We start from the raw sequence: 13,833 nt of genomic DNA, 5'->3' as shown, positions 1-13,833 counted from the left end.
GGAGGGGACTGTGGAGCTCATGGAGGAGCTGTCGCATCCAGGAGGCCTCTGCCACGCCGTTGGCCACAGCGCGGTATTCGGCCTCAGCACTGGAGCGAGAGACGACGGGCTGCCGCTTGGCGGCCCAGGAGACGAGGTTGGCGCCCAGGAACACGGCGTAACCGGAGGTGGATCGACGCGTGTCTGGACAGCCAGCCCAGTCGGCGTCGGTGTAGACCACGAGTTCCGACGTCGGGGATGGTCGGAGTAGGAGGCCATAGTCGAGGGAGCCGCGGAGGTAGCGCAGGATCCGCTTGAGAGCGGTGAGATGAGGCTCCCGCGGGGTGTGCATATGCAAGCACACCTGCTGAACGGCGTAGGCGATGTCAGGTCTGGAGAAGGTGAGGTACTGGAGCGCGCCGGTCAGGCTCCGGTAGGACGTCGCATCGGCGACCGGGGGCCCGTCGTCCTCTGAGAGCTTCGCCTGAGTGTCGACAGGCGTGGAGCAGGGCTTGCAGTCGGACATGCCAGCCCGCTCCAGTATGTCGATGGCGTACTGGCGCTGATGGAGGAAGAGACCCTGGGGCCGGCGCTCGGCGGTGATGCCGAGGAAGTGGTGGAGGGGCCCCAGGTCCTTCATCGCGAACTCCCGCTGCAGGGCAACGATCGTGCGCTGTAGAAGGTCGGCGGTGGATGCCGTGAGCACAATGTCGTCGACGTAGAGCAGAAGGAAGACGGTGTCGTCGCCGCGACGGTAGATGAAGAGGGACGTGTCCGACTTGGCCTCGACGAAGCCGATGGAGGCCAAGTAGGAAGCGAAGCGACTGTACCAGGCCCGCGGCGCCTGCTTGAGGCCGTAGAGGGAGCGGTTCAGCCGGCAGACCAGGTCCGGACGAGCTTCGTCGACGAAGCCGGTAGGCTGGCTGCAGTAGACAGTCTCCGTCAGAGTGCCGTGGAGGAAGGCATTCTTGACGTCGAGCTGATGGATCGCCCAGTCCCGGGAGAGGGCGAGGGAGAGGACGGTGCGAACAGTGGCGAACTTGACGACGGGGCTGAAGGTCTCGTCGTAGTCCACTCCGGGGCGTTGGGTGAAGCCCCGAAGGACCCAACGGGCCTTGTAGCGGTCGAGGGAGCCGTCCGAGGTAAGCTTGTGGCGAAATAGCCACTTGCCGGTGACCACGTTGGTGCCTGGTGGACACGACACCAGGTCCCAGGTGTGGTTGGCCAGGAGGGCCGCGTACTCCTCCTCCATAGCGCGTCGCCAGTGTGGGTCGGCGAGAGCGGTACGAACGGAGGAGGGGACCGGGGAGGCGTCCGGTGGAGTGGTAGTCGTATCAGCTGCCAAGATCAGCCGGTCGACAGGTCGAAGAATGCCGGCGGCGCGCCGGGTCACCATCGGGTGGACGTGCCCGGGGTCACGGTGGATGGCGACCGGGTGGTACACCGATGGCTCGGGGCGGTCAGCCTGGACGTCGGGGGCCGCGGGCGTGGCCGACTCGCGGCGGTGATAGACGACGGCGGGGTCGGCGAAGCGCACCGGGCTCGTCGACGGGCCCGGGTCGGCAGGAGCCGAGGTAGTGACGTGGCGGCGGCGGTAGACGAGCGCGGGGTCGGCGAAGCGAGCCGTGGGCGTCGACGGGGCCGCGCAAGGTGCGGGAGGGGTCGGCGGGGCCGCGCGTGGCGCAGTCGTGGTCGACGGGGCCGTGCGTGGCGCAGGCGTGGTCGACGGGGCCGCGCGTGGCGCAGGCGTGGTCGACGGGGCCGCGCATGGCGCAGGCGTGGTCGGCGGGGCCGCACGTGGCGCAAGCGTGACCGACGGGGCCGCGCGTGGCGCGGAAATAGGCGGGAGCCGCGGCGCCGAGGCCGCATGGGGTGCGGGTAACGGCGCAAGACGGGGCGCCTGGGAGGAGGGGAAGACCGGATCGGACTCGAGGAGAGTGTCGAGATCAGTGGGTGGGGAGGGGCCAGCAAGGGGAAACACATCCTCGTCGAAGACGACGTGACGAGAGATGATGATGCGGTGGGAGGCGAGGTCCAGACACCGATACCCCTTGTGGTCAGATGAGTAGCCAAGGAAGAGGCAGCGGGTGGAGCGAGGAGAGAGCTTATGAGGGGCAGTAGCAGAAGTGTTAGGGTAGCAGGCACAGCCGAACACGCGAAGATGGTCGTAGGTGGGGGTTGTGCCGTACAGTGCGAAGTAGGGAGTAGGGTGGCTCACCGCCTTGGAGGGAAGACGGTTGAGAAGGTGGGTGGCGGTGTGCAGGGCCTCTGCCCAATAGCTGGCAGGGAGAGACGCCTGGAAGAGAAGACAGCGGATCATATTGGTGGTGGTGCGAATCATGCGTTCGGCCCGACCGTTTTGGGCAGATGTGTAAGGGCACGAGAGACGCAACTGGACGCCATGAGTGAGAAAGAAAGAGCGGGAGGCGTGATTGTCGAACTCGCGGCCGTTGTCACACTGCAGGGCACGGACCGGGCGGTGAAACTGGGTGGAGACCCAGGCGAAGAAGTGTGTGAGGGTGGTGAACGTGTCAGACTTCAATCTAAGAGGAAAAGTCCAAAGAAAATGGGAAAAGTCATCCAAAATCACCAAATAGTATTTATAACTAGAAAGACTGAGTACAGGAGAGGTCCAGAGATCACAATGAACCAGGTCAAAAGCCTGCTCAGCCCGAGAAGAGGAAGTGGTGAATGGGAGACGAGTATGCCGGCCTAACTGACAAGCATGACATAGACCCTCAAAATGTCCCCTACTACATGAAGGATCTAGGCTACTGGTAATCTTGGTCATGACGTCAGGTCCTGGATGTCCGAGACGACGATGCCAAGTGGTGGAGGAGGTGGTGGAGACCAGGGCAGGAGGCGGAGACGCGCCGGAGGTGGAGGGCCGGAGCGTGTAGAGGGGCCCCGAGCTGTCACAGCGGGCGAGGGGAGTCCTGGTGGCCAGATCCTTCACAGAAAAACCAGAGGGGTCAAACTCGATGGAACAGGAGTTGTCAGTGGTGAAACGACGAACAGAGAGGAGATTATGAGTGATGTGGGGGGCTACGAGAACGTCGTTGAGATAGAATGGTCCAGGGAGAACCGAGGCACCTACTGAGGTGACGGGCAGAGTGGAACCGTTCCCAACGACGATCGATGAAGGATGAGAGGGATGGGGGGGATGGGAGCGGGAGAGCGTGCCTGTAGTGGGAGTGGTGTGGTAGGAGGCACCAGAGTCGATCACCCAGTCGGAGGAAGGAGGGGTCATCGCCATGGTGCTGAAAGCGGTGGCGAGGGAGGCGTTGTCCCAGCCTCCAGACAGCGGGGACCAAGTCGTCATGGGGGTCCCCGGGGGCAATGCAGGCACGCCGTAGGGAGGCGTGGGAGGCACGCCGTAGGGAGGCGTGGGAGGCACGCCGTAGGGTGGCGCAGTCAGGAGAGCCGGCGCCGGGGGACGGGAGGCACGTGGGGCCTGGCCCGGCCACATGGCGATGGTCCCGGTCCAGGGGTTATAGAGTGACGGCCACGCCTGGCCGGCACCCCGACCGAGGGGACCACCACGAGAGGAGCCGCCACCCCCACGGCCGCCCTTGCGGGAACGACGACCACCATCGGCGGCGGACGTCTGACGAGGGGCCACAGGGACGGCGGGTGTGGGGCGGGTAGGGGCCCCGGTCGACGGAGGACGAGGGACCAGGCCCCCGGAAGGAGCCTGACCACCGGGAGGAGCGCTGTACAGCGCCGGAGCCGGAGCAACGGCCTCAGACGCCATGGTGAGCTCCTCGAGGAGAAGCTCGTTCCTGACGGCATGGAATGTGGGAAAGGGAACGGTCCTCTTGATGAGAGCCTTCAGGTGACCATAGCGGGGGCTGAGGCCACGCAAAAGGTTCAACACCAAGGTCCGGTCGGCGACAGGCTCGCCGAGATCGCGGAGAGAGTCCGCCATGCCCTTCATCTGGCGGCAGTACTCGTCCACGGAGAGGTCCCCCTGAGAGAACAGGTGGAACTGGGCGTCGAGGTGCAGAGCGCGAGCGTCCCGGTTCCCGAGGAACTGTTCTTCGAGGGCGAGCCACGCCTGACGGCCCGTGTCCGCCTGGTCGCGGATGATGTCCTGGAGCTCGACGGTGATGGTTCCGTGGAGCCAGGAGAGGACCACGGAGTCCATCAGGGACCAGGCTGGGGACGGCGGGGTGGCGACGTCGTCGAGGACGTGGTCGTCGAGGGCGTAGCGCCGCAAGGTGAGGAGGACTTGCCCCCTCCAGCGAGGGTAGTGGGAGGACGCCGGGTCCAGAACAACGGACACGAGGGACCGGATGTTCTGAAGTCCGGCCGCCTGGGCGTGGAGAGCGGCGATGTGGTTAGCATCGAGGCCAGAGGCGTGGGGAGCCTCTGGGGTGGGCGGGGGTGTCTCCTGGGCGACCGGAGGAGGTCCGATGACGAGACGCTGCGCAGTGGCCATCTGGGCGGTCAGGGTGGCGGCCAGGGCACGCTCCTGTTCCAGGGCGCGGGACGCGGCGCGCTCGCGCTCCTGAGAGGCGGCCAGGGCAGCCTGGAGAGCCGCGATGGGCGATGACATGGTGGAGTCGGTGGAGAGCGTCGGGGAAGCCCAGGTGGCATCGGCGACGAGCGGACGAGTGGTGGAGAACCCAGGGGGTGGCTGCCTGGGGAGGCGGGTCGGCGATAGAAGACCGGTAAGGGCGCCAGTAGACGCCGGGTAGCCCGGTAGGCCGAACCCGAAGGGGGCGAGGTCAGCAGTGCGTGCGCTGGCCGCAGCAGTGGCGCTAGGCATGTAGGGGCTGGCAGCCAGGCGCGCGTCGACGCCGGTGGTTGCTGCGCCAGCAGTGGGTAGACCTGCGGCAGCGCCAGCAGGGACTAGACCCGCGGCAGCGCCAGCAGGGGCCAGACTGATGGCTGCTCTGGCGTGGGCGGCCGCGTCGGGCGTGCCGGCGCCGACGGTCTGCAGGGCGACGGTGTGGAGGTGGTCCATGGCCGTCGAGGGCGCGAGCGGTGGAGCAGTCGAAGCCGCGGCCCTTGTAGCAGAAGCAGCAGCGGATGTGGCCGCTGTTGGGGACCGTCGCGTCCGTGCTGGCGAGAGATGGGACGGAGGAGGAGCGGCGGCGCGCGGGCAGAGGGGTGTCGGCGGCGCGCGCAGAGGAGTGCTGGCGGCGCGGCTCAGTGGAGCACGGACGGCGGCGCAGGGGCCGGCGGCGGTGGAGCGGCGGCGCGCGCAGGAGCTCTGGTGGCGGCGCTGGGGCCCTGGCGGCGGCGCGACCAGCAGGAGCAGTGGCGGCGTTGGGGCCCTGGCGGCGGCGCGACCAGCAGGGGCAGAGGGTGGCGCGACCAGGGGAGGAGAAGGAGCAGGGGAGCGGCCGGCGCTGGTGCAGGGGGAGGCGGCGCCTGTGCCGGCGGCTGGGAGAAGGGAGAAGAAAAAAAATCTGGCTCTATACCATATTGGAATAACTGAAACCCTAACCCTACACTAGGGTGGGCTTGTATATTAATAACTGAGTTGGGCCTGGCCCATTACAAATACAGGGGTACAATTCTAACATATATAATCTGGTGTGCTGTATCAGAGAAGATTATCGAATAGAAAAATACAGTTTCCCGTAACAACTCACCTCGTTGTGTTGTTTACCGGTGATTTCTCAGCGAAGCCCTGCACGCATTCACGTCGGCGACGCCGCGCCGGCTAAGGGTCGTGACAGACAATTACCTGTTAAAAAAATAGGTTTTGAATAAAACGACCAACCTAGGAGGACTACACGTCATTTATAAACAAGAAGAATAAGGGACACTAAATCAATTTGAAGAGAACTTGAACATGGGTGTCACTGTCCTCTTTGTGACCAAGAAGCTGAGACAATCACTCACCTCCTGATAGCTTGCATGTTCTTGTTCTCCCGTCTTTTCTGGGTTTTGCTTTGCCAGCGTTTTGGGCTTCCAGACCTTTTGCCTAAGGGAAACATGGTGAATTTTTTTGACTGGTGGATGCAGACCACAGAATTGCTTAGTAATGAGACAAGGTTTTAACTCTCTTGTCGCCCTAGGAGCCTGGTACGTCTAGAGGCTAAGGAATGATATTGTTTTTAATGGGGTGTCTCCAAGAATGGAACAGGTTCTCACCCTGGCACAGGAGGCTGTCCTTTGGATGATGGCAGGTGCAAAAGATTTGAGAGGCCTAGAGGCTGGTTTACCTGTCTTTTAGTTTGTTGGTGGTGTGCCGGTGATGTGTTGGTTTTTGTAGGGGTGTGTTACTGTGTTGTAAGGCCTTTTTGGCCTTTTTTCTTCTTTCTTAATGCAAATATGCAGTTCTTCTGTGTATTCCAGGAAAAAAAAACATGGGTGGTGGGTTTATACACCCACACTTCCCACCGAGTAAGCCTAACTTAGTTCCTTTCAAGTGGAGTTATTTCCACAGCTAGTACAATGGCTATCCACTAAAGCCAAAATTATAGGATGCTGAACAAATCTTGCTGCACAAATGACACAACTGCTCGAAATATTATTCCTGCTTACAAATGAAGCTCTTAATTTTTTCTCAAAAAATAACAGCATTATTGCACAAGATGCTTCATCCATGTATGGATGCTGCTAATATTACATGAAACACATATCATATTTTTACTGTAAATAACAGCACAACCACACAAGATGCTTCATCTTGAATGGCTAAGCTGTTTCACAAAACACATCTCGTATTTTTACCCAAAACCCATAATAGCAGAATTAAGTATGTAATATTATCTGAGTATTGAATATTGATGCCTTGCACATATTTGTCTGCAGGCTAAATTCACCTCCTTTTTTGGTCCTGGGATTAAAGCAGAAATCGGTGGGTTTTATTAATTTTTATATTTCTCCAGAATACTTTGAAGCCTGTATTTTATATCTCACCCGTGCTTGCAACGCTATTGCATAGATGCAGGAAAAGGTGGCGGTGATCTATATGAAGTTCGTCTAATCTCAGACACTGTTTAGAAACAATCTTTGTGAATTTTCTCTAATACAAAACTAAACTTTTATTTTTTTTCTTTGATCCGCTGATTTTGCATATATGATGTTAATAGCATCAGATTTTACCCTTGTTTCTGTTGTGCCTTCTGAGCTTCCATGTATATTGGCTGTTGATCCTTGGCCATGACCTGACACCTTCATACACTCCATGGACATGTGTGAAGGAAAAGTTGTTGTAATATTAGATGTAAATGAACTTTGATTGGGAACGCTGTCCATATAGTTGAAAGGTATTTAGCTGTTTTTTTCATGGAGTTGAATAATGTTGGATTTGACGCATCCATCTTTCTGATGCTGAGGATTGGCTAACTTTTGTCCACATAAGAAACGTAGTGCCATAGTTAACTTGTTCGGAAAGCAGCGGCAGAGCATTTGTACTTACAATTCAAAGATTGTTTCTTGACAATGGACTTTGTAAAGTTCTTCATTGGTGTAGCTTAGACAATTCTTTACTTTTGGGCCTTTTGGCATGTGTTGTGGTCCTTGACGCAGAGTGAAACGTTTCAGCGAAGGATCCACAAAGCTGTGAACTGTGAAGAATAGAGAATTGCTGGAAGAGATCTGAGGATCACGTACGAGAGCCTCGAGTAATTAATCCATTTTTCAGGATCTGGATCTGGGTAACACTGAGCACTGACACCAGTAGATCCTTCTTCTGGTAGGCCAGATTACTGGCAAAAGTGCAGATGAAAAATATTTGCAATCAAGTGAATGTTTGCCGTGTTGCATCTAGAACCCAAGATTACAGGAAGCAGATAATCCTTGTGAATCTGCAGCAAGTTTACAGGAAGTCAGTCAGGACCCTGGCATGGTTTGCTCACTGGAAAGCATTACAGTAAGCTAGCAGCAGTGCATCTACTGATGCAGACTGACACTGGAGTCTGAGAACAAGAACCCCGTCACATGCAGAAGCCGTGATACTTTCTGGAGGTCATGTGAGCAGTGGCTGCAGTTGTCCTACAGCTTCCGCCCACACATGTATGACTCCCAAGCCACATGCATCCATGATGAGCGTGGTGTGTGGCTACACTAGAAAGGGATATTTAGACTAATGACTACTGCATCTAACATATGATGGTCAAATGAGGAATCTTATGACCAGTCAGCCACGTCTGCACCCTTGTCCTTGCGGAATTATTAGCAGCTTCTCACGGATCACGATCTGGGGGGAGCTCGCTTTGATCCAATTGGGGTTTAATTTGTAGCGGTGATGTGGAATTGGAGGTCCATGCCAGGATTTCTAAAAACAGCTGATCCAAAATTGAGACAACCAAATAATAAGCACAAGATTCCACAGATGGAAGAAAATGTTTACTAGGGATGAAGAAATGATGCAACGATCGAGAAGATGTCAATATTCAATAGAGAGAACAACGACAGCTGTTTTTTTTTCTATGAGCCAAACCAAAGTATTCCAGACTGTGAGTGGAGGCATGTTCTTGCTCCTCGCCGTCACGTGCATGGTAATGCGTGCACGGCGCGGCGTGCATCGCTCCCAGATCTTCCCCCGGCCGGTTTGGTTGGCGGTGCCGCTGCAGGTAGACAGACATGCATGCATCCACGACCACGACCCATGTGGTACACTTGCCGTGCTGTTCGCAAGGAAATAAAGGTGACTCGTTTAGCTTTTGACAAAAACCATCAGAACACAAAGCTGTAATCATACCAGGAGCTTAATTGATATGCATCTTTCTTTTTAATATATGGCATTCACATGAGAATATCAATGCTGCCTGATCGAGAAGATGCCTCAGATCAGAAGCCTATAAGTAATGTCCACAGCTATTCCAGCCTCCATTCTCTTCAGCTAGCTCTTCTCACAAAGCAACACCATTATGAATATGAAGTGTCCCACTGCCAAGGCGCTTTCTGTGGCCACCCTCTCAGCTCTGCTCATCCTCCTCTTCTTTGTCCTGCGATGTGGCTCTTCTGCGTCGCCATCGCCGCAGTTGTCTATTGCGAGGAGGAGCAGAAGGCTTCTGTGGACGCCATGCCGTGATGCCAACTCTTGCTCGACGCCTGTGAGCGGGTTCAGGCAGTTCTTCAAGGCGCCAGCGACAGTGTTCGAGAGCTTGAAGAAGATGCCCAAGAGCAGGTCCAATCCATCACATAATTAATTAGGCCGAGGTCGTCGATGTTCTTCTCACTCTAGCTTACTTCGTTCTTTTGTAGTGGATCACTTCGCCTGCTGGTCTATTTAGTTCAGGATAGGCACCAGCATGTACATTATTGTGGGGGGCAAGGCTAGCTAGCTTAACTGCAGCTCGGCATGTATGTACGTTTTTTTGAAGCAAAATCGATGTCTAGATCTGTGTAGTATATGCTTATTCACATGAGTGACAAACCAGCCGTAAATGAGAAGATGTTAACGGTGATATATATCGTGCACTTTTAGTGGATTCTTCTTTTGCTATGAGATCTCAGAAGGCTTTTTGTACATTGCATTAGATCTCACATGGTTCATGCAACATTGGCGCCTGTTTCAAACATTACAATTTTCCCATTCGTTTGTGAAGTTCTTGGATTAGAAGACCAACATAACCAATGTCGTTGGCACTGCAGAATCTCTAGGACCTCTCAGGGATAATAATAATAAAAAAAAACACAAACTTTGTTGGGGTTTAGTCCAAATTTAAATTATTTAATCCTCAAATGTAATATCCTGCATGCCAACAACAGAAACTTTTCATTTCTCGGTTTAAAACAAAAACGATAGGTACTAGGTAGCAACCAAAATGAAGAAGAAAAATAGCAGCATTATACTCTACCAGCCTTTTTCTTCTACGAGTGACATCATGCACAAACCCAATGTTCACAGTAAACAGAAACAGAGTCAAGCTTAGTTGCTCGTGTGCATCGTTACGGTTATTATACATGGTATACAATTTCTATATATGATATATGGTTTTTTATACAACACAAACCAACGTGAGCTGCAATCGTTAGAGATAAGTACTCTCATCCTAGAGACTACCTTTATGTTAGCAAGTGAAGGAAACATATGATGCCTAAGAGGGAGTGCATTAGGATTTTTAAAACTTTCTCTAAACTAGACCACAAATAAATCCGTATAGTAAAAACTATGTAAATAAATAATCTAGAATGTGCAAACTAGGTTTTGTCTAAGTGTTGCTATCTCTACCGCAATGGCTAAGTTTCAATCCTAAACAATTAAGTATAAAAACAAGATTGAAACTTGAATGCTTAATATAAATACGGAAGCTAAATAGCAAGGTAGAGATGCAAACTCTCGTGGATGACGCCAATATTTTTACCGAGTTATCCGGAACCACGCAAGGTCCTGACTAATCCTCGTTAGTGCCCCTACGCAAAGGAAAAACTACACGAGGGCCAAGCACCTCGGTCGAGTAACTACGTAGAGAGCCGCGAGCCTTCTCCACGAGCAAGTGGTGCTCCGCTTTCGGCTCCTCTCGGACTCCCCCCGCCGTCTCCAGTAACGAGCTTCAGGCCAAAACGCTACGGGTCTCGTTCCCTCCGGTACATGGTGGCGGCCGTTACATAAACACTCAGTTGTCACAGTCTTGCAAGACTCTCGCCCCACTCGATACAATTACAACGACTCGCGCAAGAGCCGAGGGGTTGTGTGTTTTTTCAAAACTCACTCAACTAACTAGAATTCACCTAGATCAAGCGCTAAAGCGATCTAACTAACCTAAGCACTTCGCAAAGCACCTACACTAATCACTTAGTGATTCTATTAAGCACTTGGGTATATGAGCACTTGGAAATGTCTATACTATACCTTGGTATGTTGCTTGGGCTCCCACACTATAAGGAAAATGGACCCGGGCCATTTCGCTCAATAGGTTTTGGTGTTTGATGATCAACATAATCTATGGATTAATATGTTAGCTAGTGTTTATGATTGTAGTTCATAGGATGCTAAAGTTACTTGGACTAAGGCATTGAGGAAAGCAACACCTCAAAAGAAGACATTATGAAGATCACAAGAAGATCAAAAAGTATCAAGCAAAGTCCAAGAAACGAAGAATAGTGTTGCCACGACGGACTGTCTGGCCGAGAGCACCGGACTATCCGGTGCCACACGTCGCACTGTCCGGTGCACCAGAGAACTGTAGCCCAACGACTAGTTCATGATGGCACTTGCGGAGAGAAGCCACCGGACTGTCCGGTATGGCACGCGGATTGTCCGGTGTAAAAGCCTGCAGTGCCAACGGTCACCCGCAGTGTCAGGTCCAATGACTAGGCACACCGGACAGGGGCACCGGACTGTCCGGTATGCCGCAGAAGGCATCAACTTTTCTCCAATGGCTAGAATTGTGTTGAGGCATATAAATACCACCCCAACCGGCCATTTCAAGGTGTGGGAGCCCAAGCAACATACCAAAGCATAATATAGACATTTCCATGTGCTCATACACCCAAGTGCTTAATAGAATCACTCGGTGATTAGCGTAGGTGCTTTGCGAAGTGCTTAGGTTAGTTAGACCGCTTTAGCTCTTGCTCTAGGTGAATCCTAGTTAGTTGAGTGAGTTTAGAAAAAACACATAACCCCTCGTCTCTTGCGCGAGCCATTGTAATTGTACCGAGTGGGGGCGAGAGTCTTGTGAGACCGCGACAACCGAGTTTTTGTCACGGTCGCCACCATGTACCGGAGGGAACGAGGCCCGCGACGTTTTCGGCCGGAAGCTTGATAGTGGAGATGACAGGGAGTATCCGAGAGGAGTCGGAAGCGGACCACCACTTGCGCGTGGAGAAGGCTCGTGGCTCTCTACGGAGTTACTCAACCGTGATGCTTGGCCCTCGCGTGGGCTTCCTTTTGTGTGGGGGCACCAACGAGGATTAGTCGGGACCTTGCTTTGTTCCGGATACCTTGGTAAAAAATACCGGCGTCATCCACGAGAGTTTGCATCTCTACGTTGCTCTTTAGCTTCCGCATTTATACTAAGCATTTAAGTTTCAACCTTGTATTTATATTAAGGTTGTTTAGGATTGAAACTTAGACATTGCGGTAGAGATAACAACACTTAGACAAAACCTAGTTTGCACATTCTAGTTTGATTATTTGCATATGTTTTGCTCTAAGGTTTTATTTGTGGCCTAGTTTAGAGGAAGTTTTAGAAGTCTTAATTCACACCCCCTCTTAGGCATCACCCGTTTCCTTCAATTGGTATCAGAGTCTAGTTTGGCTCATTTGAAATGATTTAGCTTCACCGCTAAAAAACCGACGCTTTTTAGAGAAAGGGGATGGATACCCATTGGCCACCGCACTTCGACGGCACTAACTTCCCATATTATAGTGCTAGAATGGCTTGTTACCTAAAGGTCGTTGATCTAGGTGTTTGGAGAGTCACTCGTGACGGGATGAAACCACCCAACAATCTTGAGAAACCCACCACGAGTGAGGAAAAAGAAATTCATTAAAATGCTAGAGCCAAAAATTGCTTGTATGAATCTCATAGCATGGATATTTTTAATCAAGTTTTACATTAAAAACTGCTAATAAGATTTGGCTAAAATTGCATGAGGTCCATGACGACACATCCAATGTCCGTGAGCAAAAACATTGCCTAGTCTTAAATGAATATAATTCTTTTGCTATGAAGGATAATGAGCTTGTTAGAGACATGTATTCTCGTTTGAATCTAATTATCAATTAGCTCAATTCTATTGGCATTAATAAGCTAGGTGATGCGGACATTGTGAGGAAGATTATCTCCCTGCTACCACAACAAAGATACGGGAGCATCATCACTATTCTTCACAACATGGAGGACTTGAGTACAATGACCACGACAATTGTGATTGGGAAAATCGCGGCTTTTGAGATGTCGAAAAAAATGTGTCGGGGAGAGGAGCCCACTTCTTCAATACCATATGCTTTTGCATGTGATGAAAGAAAAGGGAAAACGAAGGCTCCCACTCCAAGTTCCTCAAGTGAAGAAGAGGAAGAAGAAGAAAGTGATGATGATGAAGATAATCAACCATCAACATCATCCTTCGAGGACGAAGAAATAATCTGATTCGTCGAAAAGGTAATGGGGATGATCCACAAGATTAATCTAATGGGTGTGCCCCTGCAGGTCGAGGATCTTCTCTGTAACATTGATAGGAAAAAGCAAAGAAAGAGAGGATGCTTCGCATGCGGGGAGAAGGGCCACTTCAGGGACAGCTGTCCAACTATGGCCGAACCCACAAAGTGGAGGAGCAAAGGCAAGGCACTTACAAGTGTCTAAACTTGGGATAACTCTTCAAGTGAAGATGAACCTCCAAGGACACGCAACCACCAATCTTCATCACGATCATCATGGCCATCACGTAAGTGCCTTATGGCAAGAGGTAAAATGAGTATTCCATCCTCTAGTGATGATGAAGGTGAGGGAAAGCCTCCGTAGATGAGCTTGCGGAAGCCATTAAATTTTTTTAGGATCTTTGCACTAAACAAAAGGCTCAACTTAAAACTTTGAAAAATAAGTTGATTAGCTCTCAAAATGATTATAAAGGTTTGCTAGAAAAATTTGAAACATTTACAAATTTGAATTGTGAGTTATCAACTAAAATCGAGCAATTAGAATCTAGTGATCCATCCTCTGCTACTGATGATGGGCTTATTAAAAAGAGTGAAAAACTTAAGGCTAAGTTAGCTAGCTCCCAAGAAGCCATTGAAAATTTGCCAGGGAAAATGGAAATTCTTAGCATACACAATGATGAGCTAACTACTAAACTAGAAAACATTGGTAGCACCCCAGAAGTATCTTCGATTGAAATGCCTGAAATTATTAAAAAAGATGCTTCTACTTCTTGCTTTGGTTTAATTGATAATTCTAACCCCTACAATTAAGTTCTTGTTAAGAATGTTGTTATAGAAACATG

At 52.1% G+C, this 13,833-nt stretch overlaps 1 protein-coding gene across 2 annotated transcripts in view; it reads left to right on the top strand.

Moving 5' to 3' along the window:
• Positions 1–7,228, top strand: part of LOC100191267 (uncharacterized) — a 31,872-nt gene extending 24,644 nt beyond the window's left edge. The window contains exons 8-9 of one of the 2 annotated variants that reach the window (XM_008652861.3): positions 6,751–6,796; positions 6,890–7,228. In XM_008652861.3, coding sequence (XP_008651083.1) covers positions 6,751–6,796; positions 6,890–6,942 — 99 coding nt within the window. In that variant the 3' untranslated portion in view covers positions 6,943–7,228. 2 annotated transcript variants of the gene reach the window in all.
• Positions 7,229–13,833: the final 6,605 nt, after the last annotated feature.

This window comes from Zea mays, chromosome 1 (genome assembly GCF_902167145.1).
Source record: "Zea mays cultivar B73 chromosome 1, Zm-B73-REFERENCE-NAM-5.0, whole genome shotgun sequence".
NCBI lineage: Eukaryota > Viridiplantae > Streptophyta > Magnoliopsida > Poales > Poaceae > Zea > Zea mays.
The sequence above is the reverse complement of the archived record's forward strand: the minus strand, read 5'-3'. Positions and strand labels throughout refer to the sequence as shown.